We start from the raw sequence: 15,305 nt of genomic DNA, 5'->3' as shown, positions 1-15,305 counted from the left end.
GGATGGCTGTGCATTGTCGATCCTATCTTGTTGGTGCTGATACCTAGGTACTAGGTAGGTCGGTAATAGGTATGTGATACATCAATGAATTGATATGTAGCATTGAACATTGAAAGTTGAGGATCAATGGTACCTAACTAGGTACAAACTATGTATAGTACATACATATGTATATTCAATCAAATCAATTGAAGTTGATGTTCAACATGTTAATGTTCAACATTGAATGTTCAATGTCCAATGTTTCAACGTTTCAATGTTTCAATGTTCCTTTGGAATATGGGTGCTATCACATGAAATCACGTGATGTTACATCATGATTTGGCGGTTTGTGATTTCTGTGTAAGTAGTAGTCACGTGGACTAATAGTTAACCATACTAGGTAGTTACCTAGGTACACATTCTTTAGGCATTCAGATTGCTCACACGTCGTTACCTGACGTCCACGGAGGTGCTACGACAACCACCTGCTGTCTCGTGAAGGTATGGGAAGAATCTCTGCTCTTTATGAAATGATAATGTCGAGTCATATACATTGAAGTTGCAGACATACTTAGTTGGCTATATTAGTGGAATTGGTTGTGTACCCATGATACAATGTTAATCATTAATATTTCACTTCTTTTATTTGGCGTTGCCAATTGCTTGGTAGCCGAGGATGACTGCAATACCATACTAGGTATGTGATTGTCCATGCCTAAGCTCGACAACTTTGCAGACATCGAAAATATCCTTAATGAATTTTAGTAGAATCCTACCATCTATACCTGTAACACCAGCTAGAGAATCCTGCCCGCACTACAATAACTTTGGAATTTCTTAAGTGGATAGGCAGGCAGGTAGGTAGGTAGGTAGTGGTGGATGTTATGATCATGGTTGAAATTCTTCTGACTAACCCAAGCCTGGACTAAGGCTTGGAACGAAGATATGACAATCGGTGACTCGAAAATTTCGACTTTTGAATACAGCAAGAAGGCGACTAACCTAAAGCGACCGTTTAATATGAGGAGTTACTGTGTATCCTCTGGTGGCATATCCCAACTCCTTATTGGTTTCCCGTTCTGCTTTCTCTTCCCAAGAGCTGTGCCACCACCACCGCCGCCAACGAAATTCATGACCCATTCCTGTACTTTACGTGTTTTTAACAGCTGGGGCTGGGCCGAGGTTTTCGACATGACTTGTTTTCGACTATATAGGCCGCCATGATCAGTCCTGTCTAATTTTCTCCGATGAAGTAGGTCAACTTTAGTAAGGCCCTTTCTTAGGCTATGGCCGTGGACCTTCTTCATAAAGACACTCAAGGCAACGTTTCGGAGAAGCACAATGTCTTGCCTGCGAAGCTCTCTAATAGTCTTGGTAGATGGCTCATTGTGTTCTGATGATAACCAAAAGGTGATACTAAACCCAGATTTGGTATCATCGCCTACCAGAAGCTCGACCAAGGACTTGGTGGACCCCCATCTGGTTTTTACGGTACGTGGCTCAGCGATGGAGATGATGCCAACGACGAGGTTCACCGTCATCGTCTGTGGGGCGATGGATTGTAAATATGAGGCACTTGGTACATCCTCGAGGTCGCTTAGATGGGCTGAATGAATGGTAGATGACGGTCTCTGGACAGTTGAAAAAGAAGTATTACCCTGAAAAGAGTCACGAATGCTCCTTTCCTCTGTAGTAGCTAAGGAGGACTCGTCGGTGCTGAAGCTCAGAGACGGCAACTGAGATGAGGATATGTCTGCCGATATGTTGTCGTGGATATCCAAGGAGTGGTCATAGAAGTGGTTCATGATTTCCTGGCTTGTCCTATCGGCTGGTGTCCAATCTAAGGCTGATTTTGAAGTGACTGGAAGAGCAGCAAAAAAGCCTTCACTTCCACGATAGCTATCTCCTACTTGGTGAAGCTGAGAGAAGCCTGTGGGCAAAGTAGTTCTTTCGAGTGGGATTGATCTCCATAGTGGAATATCGAGTACTGATCCCGGAGCTATATTTGTAGCTGTATCGACTAATGAGCCATCGAGTTGAGCGAAATTAGCAATAGGTTCTAAGAATTGGTTTAATAGATCTGACTCTTTCCAACAAAGCGTATGATTATCCGGTGCGCCTGCGATGATTAGAATTCGCCGCATCATTGCCGCCCAGCTTAGAGGATAGGCATTAGTGTTGTTATTACTATTATCGTCATCATGTACTTCGTACAATTGTAAGAGATGAATAGTAAGAACCTGGAAGGTATGGATGTTTTGTGTTCTTCTTTTTCTCTCCTTTTCTTTTCTCTCTCTTTTGTTACGAATAAGTTGAAGATGATGAGGAACATTGAATCATTAAGGATGATACTGTGTACCTACAATGTACTACTAGTAGTACTGTATCCTATGTACAAATTGAAGGTTTAATCTAAATATTTTGACGGCTATTTACATAACAACAATGGTTAAATCAATACCAACCTCCAGGGCTATATAGTAACCCCACATGGCGCTGCCTAGTTTGTTGATGTCACCCTTTTTCACCCAATCACATATTGTTTACATTAGTCGGGCAGCCCTAAACAAGGTTTGCGACGCTGAACTGGCCCATTAGATGGATCTTCAAGTTGCATGTGCTTTCTCCAACTCTCCCAACTACATATCATACACACCAACTATTGCTGTAGCAGCATAAAGAGATAAAAAAAGAAAAAAGGAAGGAAGAAAAGAAAAGAAAAGAAAAGAAAAGAAAAGAAAAGAAAAGAAAAAGAAAAGAAAAGAAAAGAAAAGAAAAGAAAAAGAAATCTCTTTATTCCTACAATGTCCCAGGAGACTGGACTTTGGAGCGTTCGTCGACCACGAGAGGTACGTATTACTACCTACTTTGCATCCTATGTGTACTATGTGAATGCGCCCAACGCGCAAGCTTTCAAGATTCATTCATTCGATGCGATGCAACACAATGCGACCGCAAGCTCAATATGTACCTACTACTGGTAGCTAGTATGACTGACTTCCTTTGTATCCTCTAGACCCTTGGCGGCATTAATCTCAATTCTGCGATACCTCAACCTGCATCGGCCATGAAGAGATCCAACTCAATAAGCGGAAATGGCGGCGGCACCTATTCCAGCAGCAACATGCGCTCCATGTCGGGATCTAGGCAATCCCTCGCGCTTGGTCGCCCTAGTCAACCTATGTTCTCACGATCTTCATCTGGTACTAATCTGCCCGAGATGGGAATGTCTTCTGTAAAACGATCTTCATTTCAGAATAATCCAGGCTCAACCATCAAAAGTTACGCGTCCGGGAGTCTACCCATGCGATCTTCCGAGCACGAGCGTAGAAGCAGCATCTACCGCTCCCGAACCTCCTCCAATGGTCCCGGCAATCACCAGAGCTTCTTCCAACAAGCACCCCAAGCTGCTGGTGTCCCGCGTGATCCACGCCCATTAAGGGACAGATCCTTCCAGGCTCGAATCGGCCAAGAGCTCCTAGACTACCTATCCCAACACAACTTTGAGATGGAAATGAAGCACACCCTATCGCAGAATATCATCAAATCACCAACCCAGAAGGACTTCAACTACATGTTCCAATGGCTCTACCACCGCATCGATCCCAGCTACCGTTTCCTGAAGAACATCGACCAGGAGGTTCCTCCCATCCTGAAGCAGTTGCGTTACCCCTACGAAAAGAGCATCACCAAGTCACAGATCGCCGCCGTGGGTGGCCAAAACTGGAGCACGTTCTTGGGTCTACTCCATTGGATGATGCAACTCGCACAAATGCTCGAGGGTTACACGTGCAACCGCTACGACGAAGCCTGTATGGAGAGCGGGGTCGACGTAAGCGGTGATCATATCATCTTTGACTTTCTGAGCACAGCGTACCGGGATTGGCTCGCTATGGACGAGGATACCGGTGATGATGATGCCGAAAAGGTTCTTGCGCCGCATGTGGAAGGTATGGCTGCTGCTTTCGAGAGATCCAACGCCAAGTACCAAGCGGAGCTCGAGATGCTTGAAGGGGAGAATGCTCGACTCGCTAGAGAGATCGAGGACCTCGAGAAATCGACTCCGGATCCCCGCGTCCTTGACAATAACTTCAAGATAATGGAGGAGGACAAGGTCAAGTTCGAGGAATACAATGCTCTTGCTCTATCCAGATCGGATAAATACGAGAACCGCACCCAGGTCTTACAGGAAGAGCTCGACAAATTGATGGAAGAGTTGAAGGAGGCGGAAGAAGAGCGCCGCGCATTGCAGAAAGAAGTCGACGACCAGGGTATAAGCATGCAGGATATTGACCGCATGACCTCGGAGCGCGAAAGACTGCAGAAGGGTATAGAGTCTGCTACACAACGGCTTGACGATGGCAAGAAGAGGGTAGCAGAGAAAGAAATGGAAGCTAGCCGCAGACTAGACGAGCTGGAGCAGCTCGTGGATAAGTACAACACTCTCGCTTACCAGATTGGTCTTATCCCCGCGACGGCCGTCAATGCTAAGGGCGCAGCATATGAACTATCGGTTACAGTCAATGAGTCGGACTTCACAGGATCTGTTATGAAAGGCTCATACTCGGGTGGGGGAGGAAGTGAACGGCTGCTAGCCGATCCAGTCACCGGTTACCAGCCAGCACATATTCTCAACCTAGACCTGCGTGGGAACGTTAAGAACCGCTTCTTGGCTTTGAAGAAGGAGATTTCTGAGCGACGAACCATGGCCATGGATGCGATGATGAAGGATCACGATCTCCTTGACGGTATTAAGGAGGCGATCGAGGACAAGCGTAACGAGGTCGAGGCTCTGGAACATAGAGTCAGAGCTGCGGGGGAAGAATACGAAAGAACCAAGGAGGTTTGTCAACTCTGCTTCTTTTTTTTCTTTCTCCCCTTCTTTCAACTCTCTACATATGCTTGGATTGCTTACTGACAACCTACTAGGTCACTACTACACGAAAGCTAGCCTCGGATGCGCAGATCGAGAAGATGGAGAAGGAACTCGCCAAGATGCGAGCTCAGCTCACCGAATCCGTGCAGCTAATGGAACAGAGGGAGATGAACACGAATATCGAGTACGTCCTTCCATATTAAGCCCCTGGTCAAGCCCCCTTTACCACTACTGCCCCAAAAAAGCAAAAGAAAAGTGAAGATAGAGGCGTCACGTAGCTAACTCTTTATCCTAGGTACGAACAGTTGACCCTACGAGCAAACTCCCTACGCGAGGAGCTGCATACGGAGATCGAGAGGATGTTAAACGACATTATCAAGTTCAAGGTCCATATCCAAAAGAACCTAGAGGACTACGAGGGATTCGTAGCGGACGAGCTAGAGAAGGAGCTCGGCAGCGAGGAGATGAGGGATGATACCCGTAACCTTGATATTTGAGATTGCAGCATCGATTCGAAGGGGGTATGGGTACGGCTGCTACTGCAGAAATTTGGTTCTTGAGATATTGTCTTGTAGGTTGCATGGAGTTTGGATGGACTATACCTAGGGTTAGGTGAGAAATGACCGTAATGATGATGACGATGCGGTGTACGTACGTACTTTAGTAGGTTAGATACATACGTCCAGACAGACAGACATACATACATACCTACCTACTTACGATGGTATATTATAGATATTGTATGTATTGGGGCAAAGGGCGGTAGAAGCCCCTTTTTATTCTAGGCACTAGTTACCTAACGCTTACAATTGCACTACCTAGTACCTAGGGTCACTACCTAGGGTACGTTTACTACGTTATAACCTAAGGTTAGTAAAGTTAAGCCCCGTTAGCGCGGGGTAAATACCCCCCACTACTTCGTAATTCATGTACTTATACCTAGTAATTATACCTAGTAATTACATACTCACATGTAATCTTCAACATTACTTTGTAGACATCGATCTCCAGAGCTTCAATTACTTGATTTTACTATACTCAACCTTCAGCCTCAGCCTCAACCTCAACTCCAACCCTTCTTCCGCCCCCAAAATGTCTCTAACCACAGCATCCTCCTCCTCCCCCTCCTCTCCCCCCTCCTTCGAATTCCCCCGCGAATACCACTTCCCGCCCTTCTTCACGCGGCAAACCAACCTCACGACCCTGCACAGCCAACTGGAGAAATGGTCGTCCCTCGTGCTCTCCTACTGCCGACACCACCGGCTCTTCCGGCTCTCGCTCTCCTACGACGGCGCCCCCCACGAGGAGCTCTTCCGCAATCGCAAGCTCGGCCGCCATTTGAGGCTCGCGGACGCGCGGGAGGTGTTGGAGTTTATGCGGCGGGAGGGCAGGGCGGAGCGCGTGGGTGGGAAGGATGGGGAGGGAGGGGGAGGGGGGGCAGGGGATGTCTACTGGGTGTACTGGAAGACGCCGGAGGAGTGGGCGGCGCTGGTGGAGGGGTGGGTCGAGGAGACGGCGCAGAAGGGGACGGTGCTCACGCTTTATGAGTTGACAGAGGGCGAGGGGACGCGGGGGACTGGTGAGTTCTTTTTTTTTTTCGTTGTCTTTCCATGCTGTCTCTTTCCTTTCTCTCTCTTCAAAGGAACAAAATCATACTAATAATAACCAATTGTAGAATTCTACGGCCTCGATCCCGACTTACTCCAGAAAGCGCTCCAGGTCCTCGTAAAGCGCGGCAAGGCCCAGATCTTCGGCCAAGAGGATCAGCAGGGCGTCAAGTTCTTCTGAAACCGAGAATAAAGAGTCTACGGCTAGTAAAACGTTCATGTGCCGCGCATGACTATATTTATTATATATTTAGCATCTGGCCGGGGGGCTAGACCTCCTTGCGTCTCGATACCGGCACACTGACGGCCATCCACACTGTTGGCGGGTTTTGTTACTAAAGAGCTGGAGCTCTATACGGCGAAGCAACTTAGCACAACGCCGATGCGCATTGCAACCTTACCACCTGGTCAAAGGCGCCACCTGTCTAAATAACCTCGCGTCCTCGAAGAAGCTTAGCGATGGAGACACTAAACACCGCCAAACATCATAAGAGCCTGGGGTAAATAGTTGCCTGAGTTCGGTATCCTTTTTAGAACGAGTTATTAAAAGGGCTACTTTGCGAAACTTAAGTGCTAGACGAGCGGCCTGGGGACCAGAGCAGGCTGGTCAGCAGGTAGGCATGCATATAATCACTCAGTGGCAGGCTCTCAGAGAAGCCAATAATAAGGACCTACCTGCCTAGGTAGTCCGGGATGCGGAACCTCGAGGTACCTCGAAGCCTAAGCAAAGATATCAGTTAAGCAGACCTTTTTGGTGGAGGGGAAGTCGATGAAGCGGTTGAGAGAGAAGGAGACAGCTTGAACATACACGCACACTAGGTATAGGTGGCACAACAGATAGGCATCGAGGATCATGTTATGGCCTAAAACCGGTGCTCCTACTCATTCTCGTTCGTTCGTAGTTTAGATCGAGGTTGGGCGCCTCGCCGTGCCTAGAGTCGTTACTGTTCTAGCGTGTCTAATAGGCAATTACTATACATGTAACCATCCTAGGTACCTACCCCTTGATGTAGTCAAGTTACAAAACCGTTACCTTTTAAATTGGCTAAAACTAGTTCTTTTCTTCTTGGGCGTGCCTTTATTCTTGAGTGCCATCACTATGTAACATAAAGTTAAGGGGTCATATGTGGGAATCAAAGACCGGCATGCTTAACATCAAAACCCTGAAGCCTCGAGACAGAACGTTCATAAGATAACCTCAAGTGGGTATATACAATTAAGAGCCGACGACCAGACCTCGAGGCAGAATAGCAACGAAATATGTGTGTATGTCCATGCGCGAGTGTATGATGTATGCTGTATGCTAAGAAGCCAAGAGCAGACAGCAGGTAAAAGCCGATACTGATGATGCCGTAAAAACGCCTCGCATCCCCTCATCTCCTATCTCTTCCCTTTTCTTTCTCCTTGTCTTGTCTCCCGGAACCCCATGGCCATGCAACGGATCTCATACGTAAAAACATGAAAGCAAATGATTGCTCTCTGATGCTCCTGAAAGAGAAAAAAAAATGAATATGCACCCAATGCAAAACGCCCACCTCCTTACCTAGGTACTTTAGGTAGGTAGCACCCTAGTTGAAGAAATTCGTCACCAAATACTTCTCGTCGAATATTATCTCTTGGTTCATTACCACGTCCAGCAGCCAATCAGCAGCAACAATACGTGGCTCCATATTACCCTTTTTCGCCATGCCTTCGAATTTAGTCCACAGCTTCTTCTCCTCTGGGCTCGTGTTGCTTAGCAAATACACTGGGTCGGGCCCACCTTCATCTTCTTCCGGTCGAGTGGGCTTGATCGTGGAACCACTCCTGGCGCCGTACATCATGAAGATGGCGCCGTTGGCCTCGGCGATGGCTTGGTAACCTGCTGGACCATTCTTGATACTGGCCGTGCAATATATAGGAATGCCCCAAAGAAGCTTCCCCTTGTTCTGACGGGCACGCTGAACAGAGGTCTGAAGCTTTATCCCAAATTTCTTCTCGTTCTCTTTGTCTTTAAGGATATATTCGTGGGGGTCTTGAAGCTCCTTCTTGTCCAGGCAATCCTCGACCCAGCTGGAAGACACAATGGTAGCTCCCTTGGAGAGATTTCGGAGGAACTTGACTGTTCGTACCAGGTGTGGCGCTACAAGGTAGTCACATGCTTGACCATCCGGGACAACGGCAATGCCAAGATCACGCAACTTTTTCTAATTCAAAACATTAGCATGGCCTGACTCACAATTCACTATCATGTTTACTTACTCGGTCTGCGTCCTCCCGATGTTTGTCATTGACCCATCGCTGGAATCCAGTGAGAACTACTCTCATATTGACCTCTGGGAGGGTGGGTCGTGCTCTCTTCGATGGCCGTTTCTCAATCTTCTGCTCTTCCTTCTCCTCGTCCGCAGTGGATGGACTAGACGCACTGCGGCGGCGGTGAAGATTTTCACGCTCGATTTGATCGGCTGCTCGCTTGCCCCCCCAGGGGCCATGCCCATCCTTTATCGCTCGCTTCTTTTCTTTCTCATATAGAGCAATATCAGGTGCAAGGACGGATAGTCGGCTTAGCGCCTTGTCCTTTGCGCTTCGGCTAGAAGAAACCGTGGAAGGCGTCTCATTTTCCTTGCCAGGACGGATCTGGAGGCTCTTGGCAGGGGTTTCGAATTGGGTAGTTGTTGCACGCCGCGTCTGTGGTGCTGGCACTCCAAAGACCTCGGTCGTCTTCTGTGCATACTCGGCATCCATATCGTTCATAATATCGAAATCCTTGTGTGCTTGCCGGCCAATAGAGACACCTTCAGCTGGACCCTCCGAGAACGAATTCTCACCGGCCATCTCCAATATCTTCTGAGTTCGCTTAGATGACAGGCTGGGGTTCTCGGGCCCACCAGGATAATATAACTGTCGAAGTCTCGTCTCTTCAAACTGTGTCTGACCTGTGACCTCGCCAAGATTCGTTCGGGATGGGAAACACGTATATTTTTCAATCGCCATCGGTTGTATCTCGCACTTGGCGTAACTCTCTTCAATCCACAGATGGTTTATGATTTCGATGCCCCATTCTAAAGCAGCCTCGCATTTCTCGCCACTTTTACGAGCAGTGATTAGATGTGTGTTTTCTGATTTCATCACCCGAGTAAACTCCGCTCCGCAAGCAGAGATCAGATTTTCGAGGTATATACGGGCCTCTCCACCATAGTTCGATATTGTAATCTTGGCGCCTTGAAAGCCCGGGATACCACCTCGTGGAATCGGATAGTGGAGAAGACGCTTCAGAGGATGTGTCCATTCATTGTGCGTGATGAGATAATATAGCCAAGACAGGTTTCCAACTGTCTTGCCCATTTGTGAAGCATGTATATATTGCGTTCCATCGCGGTACTCGCAAATGAACATATCACAGGCATCCACATCGTCGACCAACTCTCCACCACTGTGAACAATCAGTCCGAAAATAATCTCCTTTAACCGATCTCGAATCGACAAGTCTGCTGACAGCATGACTTTCTTGTCCCGGAAAACAGAAACAGGAGGGCGTTCCCTAAAGTCATCGGAGGGCTTGGGTAGGTAGTCCGGTAATGCTGAAGTGGCACCTTGAAGGTGCAAGCTTGATGGTACTTTAACCTCGTCTTCGGGATTCGCGCGCAGATATTCTGGGTTGGGCAAAAGATACGGGGTTTCGTCAATTCGCTTTCCAAGTTTGAAGCAATCATCGAACCTAATGAGCATATGATTAGACTTTATCTTTTACTCCTTCTCTAGATCCTAGATGGGAAAACGCTCACCAATGAGGAAGAACAATCTTGCATTTGGCATTCTTCTGTACAGCCAATTGGCATTTTGGGTGGTCCATGGAGAGTGCGCAAATGTGTGTGGTAGTCTTGGAGAAATTATCCGAGTCAATTCCACCCATAGCCATTGTGGCACCAATAATGGCCTCTTTGTCAGTAGTTGGGATATCGGCGCATGATAATACCACATCAGAAAAGATCATTCGCGGATCGGGTGTAAAGGGGCGTATCTGGGCTTGCTTGCCCTTGGCTAGAGATGCTTGAATCCACGCAGGCTTGACGACGGGAATCATCATAGCCGCCGCGTGAGTGTACTCGGGGAAGTCAATTGTGTTGGCAATGATGTGGGTAGCCTGTCTGAAAGGTATATTGCTCGTTGTAACATCTTTCTTCCCTCTCTTCGGTCTTTCTTGCTCAAGAACAGTACCGCCAAAATTCGTGATGCTAAGAGTCAACTATTTCTATAATAAGCAACGATAGACAGTCCATTGGGAACAAAAAAGCGTGTCGGACAAGCGTTCGTTTATAGACTGCGACAGACATACCTCTTGAATCATTCGTTCATTGAGATCTCCACGCGGGATGAAAACGACAGCGCAATCGCTGAAGACCCCACTGGGTCTTTCTTGCTCTGCCATGTCGGGGCTTGTGAAAGCGATTGATAAAATGCAAGTCGAGTTGATGGTCTTTTTTTTCAAGACATTCCTATGAGGAAGGGAAGGAGTGTAAATGTAGATTATTAAAAGAAAGAAAGGAGAGGGGGAGGTGAGAAGGATTAGGATTGAATGTAGACTGGATCGGGCGCGTTCAAGAATTATGTGTAAACTGCGTGGTCTGCGTGGTCTGCCTAGTTTACCTAGGTACAAGTAACTTACCTTATGGATATTTAAGTTTGGGGTACCTACATAAGGTTGCCAAGAGGGGAGATTCGGGACAGAGCATGTATTGACTTAAATGACATCGGTTCAGTACATATTTGGGTACAGTTGTAGGTAAAAAAAACAAGTGGGACGAAATTGTTTTCTAGAAATCATCTGACGCGTTTTGGAAGAATCCTAAATTGTAATTAACGCGAGAACGGGTCGCGATCAGCTGACGTTCTTAGCGCGTTAATGGACTCGACTACGAAGTATCTGCATACTACCTAAGGTATGTATGTATTTAAGCGGTACCCCGATTAGCGAGATCAACTCGTTATAGGAGATGTCAAAATAAATAACGGATTAATATCTACATCTTCATTATCCTCCTCCATGTACTTACTATATACCTAGGGTAGACAGATAAATAGATACCCAAGGCACCATATGTCTTCCTTTTTAACCCTCAATCATACGTGAGTCACACCAAAATTATCATATGACGGCGTTATGTATTCAACTAGCCAATGACACATTCCAAGATCAAATACGTACGTCGATATCTTTGGCCTTGAGTCATATATGATTCTGCCTATAGCAAAGCAGCAGCGCAAAGGATTTGTTGTCCCAAATCTAGGTATCTAGAGACCTATACATACATATACGACGACACCCTTAGCTAACCACGATGCGGTGCTGTCCACCAGTCCCCTTTGTCGTGTATACCTGCAAGTTACCCTGTGCTTTGATAGATTTCGCAAGATCAGTTGACACTGTCTCGCCGTCTATCACGACACTGCATACTTTGCCCTGATCATAAACTGGAAGTACCAGCACACCACTAGTACCCTCCGGCACGTTATACTCCAACGTGTAGCCACCAGCGCTGCTCAGTTCCCACGACGCCGAGTATTTGCCTAGGCCAGAAGTGAAACCACCCTCGGCATGCGTAAGATCTCCGAATTGGGGCGCAAGTCTCCAGGTCGACCCAGCCAGGCCAGTGATGCTGAGTCCGAGAATGTGCTCAGTCAATGCTGTGACGGGTCCAGTCGCCCATCCGTCTAAAACAAGCTCACGTTAGCCTTTGAGGTTTGTATTTGTATAGACACCTATGTAGGTAGGTAAAATATTAGGCGTTGACTTAAAAAGAATACTTACGAGCGTGGGAAGTATACGCATAGACTTCCTCATATCCGGCATCGTGTCGGTATCCAAAAGTGCCATCGATCAGGTATCCCTCGATCATAGTAGACTGCGTGCCATTCTCGTTGTTCAGATACCAGCCCCAGCTGTCACGAATCAAATCGAGGGCGCGTTGCGTCTGCCCTGCCACCAAGTGCGCCTGGATTTCAAACGAAGAGATATACGGAGAAATCTCGCCAGGAAGTTCTGGGCTCTCGGCTCCAATTGGTGTCCAGTTCTTCGTAAGCGCGGTGGATATCTTCTGCGCTTGGTCCGATGCGGCGTCCACGACGCCGAAGAGCACGGCGAAGGAATTGCCGTCCTGGGGATGCAGACCAGTGTTGGTGTCGCGTGCCTCGATACTATCATCAAATGCACCGAATTCATTATCCCAAAGTTCCACATTGATTGCCTTTCGGACTTCCGCGGCGGTTTGGAGCCACGTCGTGTTGAGCCCCGTCGTGTCACCAAGCCAGGTAGCCAGTGTAGAGCCAGTTACCAAGGTATGGTAAAAGAGCATCTGCGCTGGGGCCAGAGTACTGTTGACAAAGAACCGACCCCAGTCATTCTCATAACCGGTAATATTCAAAAGTCCCAAGGATGAGTCAAGTTGTCTGGAAAGGAAGTCCATGGCTGCGAGATACTTGGTCCAGTGTTCTTGCACAAAGTCCAGATCCCCAGAGTAAAAAGCGTAGTTGTACGTCCCGATCATAGTCCACCTGGTAATACGAACGAGCTTAAGATTAGCAGTGCACGTATTGGCAAGAAAGGGGGGAGAAGGCAGGCTTGGTCTTACATGTGATACGTATCACTATTGGGTGCGAGAAGTGGCGGCCCAGAAAAGGGGAAGAGTCCATCTTCTGCCTATAAAAACTAATCAGCAAAGTGCTCCAAGTAGATCTAGAACAATATCTTATTTGTGAGACGTGATACTAACTTGAAGGTCATACAGAATTGCAAGTGAATTTTTCACACTCCTAATGATGATCAGCAAAGTAATTTCAAGGTTCTAGCAACATGCTTGAGGAGTCTTACTCAATATCTCCAGTGCTATAGAATGAAGAGGGAGTGGCAACACCCATGTCGCCAGGCCACACAGTTCTATCTCGCTTTGCACCATCGGTGTTGATAGTATCACCAGGACCAATGGTAGCATTGTTCAGCCATTGACTGTCTGGAGGGGGCCAGGGTCGTCCAGTCTGGGGATGGATCGCGTTTGTCTGAAGGGTCTGTAAGGGATGAGGTTAGCATTCGCTTCCTTACACATGATGAAATATCATGAAATGTAGACCACTTCATATTGCAAAACAGCTTGTTTGTTTCCACAATGAAGCCTCCATTAGAAGTAGAAGGACGATCCTATAGCTTGAGGGTTTACTCACGTAGGCGCCGCTATACCAAATCTTGTTGAGCAAGTCATCGCTGCTGGAAAAGTATCCTTGGTAGGCTCGGAGGTTTGACCAGGTTGGTTGGAAGGATATTTCTAGGCTCACGCTCTTGATCGTGACAGAAGAGCTAGCTCCATCGAGGAATAGGGTCAGGTATCGAAAACCGCCGCGGAGGCGTTCAACTGGCATAGTATAAGTCTGTTCGCCGGTCGAAGAGAAGTTGGCCCAAACTGCACCGTCGTCCCTTTCGTATTGGCCGCTAGAAGAATCCGAACCTGGACCAAGCCATTCTTTAGCTTCCGTGAAAGCCAGGCCTAGGGCAGCTTCGCCATCAGTAGATGACACGGTGAACTCGATGCTCACGACACCTCCAACCTCAAGACCGAAATCATAATAGACGCCTGACTGTTCACGGCTTAGCGAGACGGGGTCTGGCAAAGAGCTTTGCCCATTATCAAGGTCGAAGGCAGCCTTGGGATGAACAGTTCGCGAGGCTGGGGCGAACATATTCGATTCCCAGGCACCGGGGAAAGCTGCTGTCTCAGGACCCGTGCATGGCGTATTTCTCCAACAATTTTGGGCGAGGGTATCTCCAAAAAATAGGAAACCCCAACTCGCAAAGGCGAGCGGGAACGAAACCGAGCGAGAAGCCATGGCGAGAAGCAACGAAGGAGTACCGTGCTAAGTATGCCACTGAACTGAATGAGGTGGAAAGCTAGGTAGTAGCAGCAACATACATCGAGGACATGTGGAAGCCATGCCTTCCTATATACCTACATATTCGGACCTTTCCATAGCTCGGAACATCGCCAGAGCGAGAGCTCCATGCGCCGTGTAACACAGTGAGGTGACGCAACATGTAAACACCATGCACGCCTCAGAAACAGGTACATGTATGGGTGAGTAAAAGCAATTACCTAGCTTCTCATATCATCTCGTCTCATCTTCCTACCGAGATCAACATGATCACCCCCGCTCAAATTTCCTGAATCTACTTACGGTAAACTTAGCTTGGCCAGGACACCGCCTCGGGTGAACAATATCATGGGGAAGCATGGGGAATCTGGGGAACAGGCCGTCAGGGGTCATTCGTCATTGGTCAATGGCGGCGTGCTCATACTATGTACATTCCAGGCATGTTTTCGGCCATTGCAGGCTTTGTGCTATTTTCATGCGGGGAAGGCAATATTATTCGGTAAGTCGACTGGAAGGCTCATGGATGTTTGTTTTCCGGTGAATCTGCACCGGCCCCTTGCTCTCCAATCTCCGGGATTGCTAGCTAGACGCCGTGGTGATTCCGAGCGTGTCTTCATTGTTGTTCACTTACATACCTGCTAGGGAGGAATATATACCCAATTACATAACTAGGTAGGAATATATACCCAATTACATAATCAAGTCGTTAAGGGTTCTGGAAATTCTATATCCGATTCGAGGCTGACAGGTTTATGCTTGGAGTCTGGAGAGAGTCAATTTATTAAACTTCATTCTAGCTATGATGGGCGGACGGACGTACTGCAAATCAGATTAGGTTTGGAGACGCCCACGTTGTTGGGTTCCGTGGTACGAAGTACTATGCTAGTTGCTGATTGTCGATCTTTGCCTAGGATCTAATCAATATCCTCGGCTGTCCTACATAC

The 15,305-nt window shown here is 47.5% G+C and overlaps 5 protein-coding genes across 5 annotated transcripts; 2 read left to right on the top strand and 3 right to left on the bottom strand.

Moving 5' to 3' along the window:
- Positions 1-425: 425 nt before the first annotated feature.
- GGS25DRAFT_487951 (uncharacterized protein) lies at positions 426-2,303 on the bottom strand. The gene has a single exon (XM_049260761.1). The coding sequence runs from the start codon at positions 2,127-2,129 to the stop codon at positions 1,011-1,013; it is 1,119 nt and encodes a 372-aa protein (XP_049118171.1). The 5' UTR covers positions 2,130-2,303; the 3' UTR covers positions 426-1,010.
- Positions 2,304-2,691: 388 nt separating this feature from the next.
- On the top strand, positions 2,692-5,575 carry GGS25DRAFT_487949 (HEC/Ndc80p family-domain-containing protein). The gene is made up of 4 exons (XM_049260760.1): positions 2,692-2,831; positions 2,999-4,825; positions 4,912-5,042; positions 5,154-5,575. Exons 1-4 carry the CDS (start codon positions 2,787-2,789, stop codon positions 5,353-5,355), a joined length of 2,205 nt encoding a protein of 734 aa, XP_049118170.1. The 5' UTR covers positions 2,692-2,786; the 3' UTR covers positions 5,356-5,575.
- Positions 5,576-5,834: 259 nt separating this feature from the next.
- On the top strand, positions 5,835-7,148 carry GGS25DRAFT_251691 (ESCRT-II complex, vps25 subunit). Its single transcript, XM_049257194.1, has 2 exons — positions 5,835-6,437; positions 6,534-7,148. The coding sequence occupies exons 1-2, from the start codon at positions 5,951-5,953 to the stop codon at positions 6,644-6,646; spliced, it is 600 nt and encodes a 199-aa protein (XP_049118169.1). The 5' UTR covers positions 5,835-5,950; the 3' UTR covers positions 6,647-7,148.
- Positions 7,149-7,493: 345 nt separating this feature from the next.
- GGS25DRAFT_487944 (BRCT-containing protein) lies at positions 7,494-11,270 on the bottom strand. Its single transcript, XM_049260759.1, has 4 exons — positions 10,781-11,270; positions 10,230-10,690; positions 8,707-10,162; positions 7,494-8,651 (listed from the first exon to the last, which is right to left on the bottom strand). Exons 1-4 carry the CDS (start codon positions 10,871-10,873, stop codon positions 8,034-8,036), a joined length of 2,628 nt encoding a protein of 875 aa, XP_049118168.1. The 5' UTR covers positions 10,874-11,270; the 3' UTR covers positions 7,494-8,033.
- A 220-nt stretch (positions 11,271-11,490) lies between these two features.
- Positions 11,491-14,514, bottom strand: GGS25DRAFT_251617 (glycoside hydrolase family 78 protein). The gene is made up of 7 exons (XM_049257193.1): positions 13,660-14,514; positions 13,313-13,506; positions 13,215-13,254; positions 13,074-13,141; positions 12,254-12,996; positions 11,625-12,156; positions 11,491-11,571 (listed from the first exon to the last, which is right to left on the bottom strand). Exons 1-6 carry the CDS (start codon positions 14,317-14,319, stop codon positions 11,771-11,773), a joined length of 2,091 nt encoding a protein of 696 aa, XP_049118167.1. The 5' UTR covers positions 14,320-14,514; the 3' UTR covers positions 11,491-11,571; positions 11,625-11,770.
- Positions 14,515-15,305: the final 791 nt, after the last annotated feature.

The sequence above is a fragment of the Hypoxylon fragiforme genome, assembly GCF_022984875.1.
Source record: "Hypoxylon fragiforme strain CBS 206.31 chromosome Unknown GGS25scaffold_4, whole genome shotgun sequence".
Taxonomy (NCBI): domain Eukaryota; kingdom Fungi; phylum Ascomycota; class Sordariomycetes; order Xylariales; family Hypoxylaceae; genus Hypoxylon; species Hypoxylon fragiforme.
Note: the sequence above shows the minus strand (reverse complement) of the source record. Positions and strands in the feature narration are given on the sequence as shown.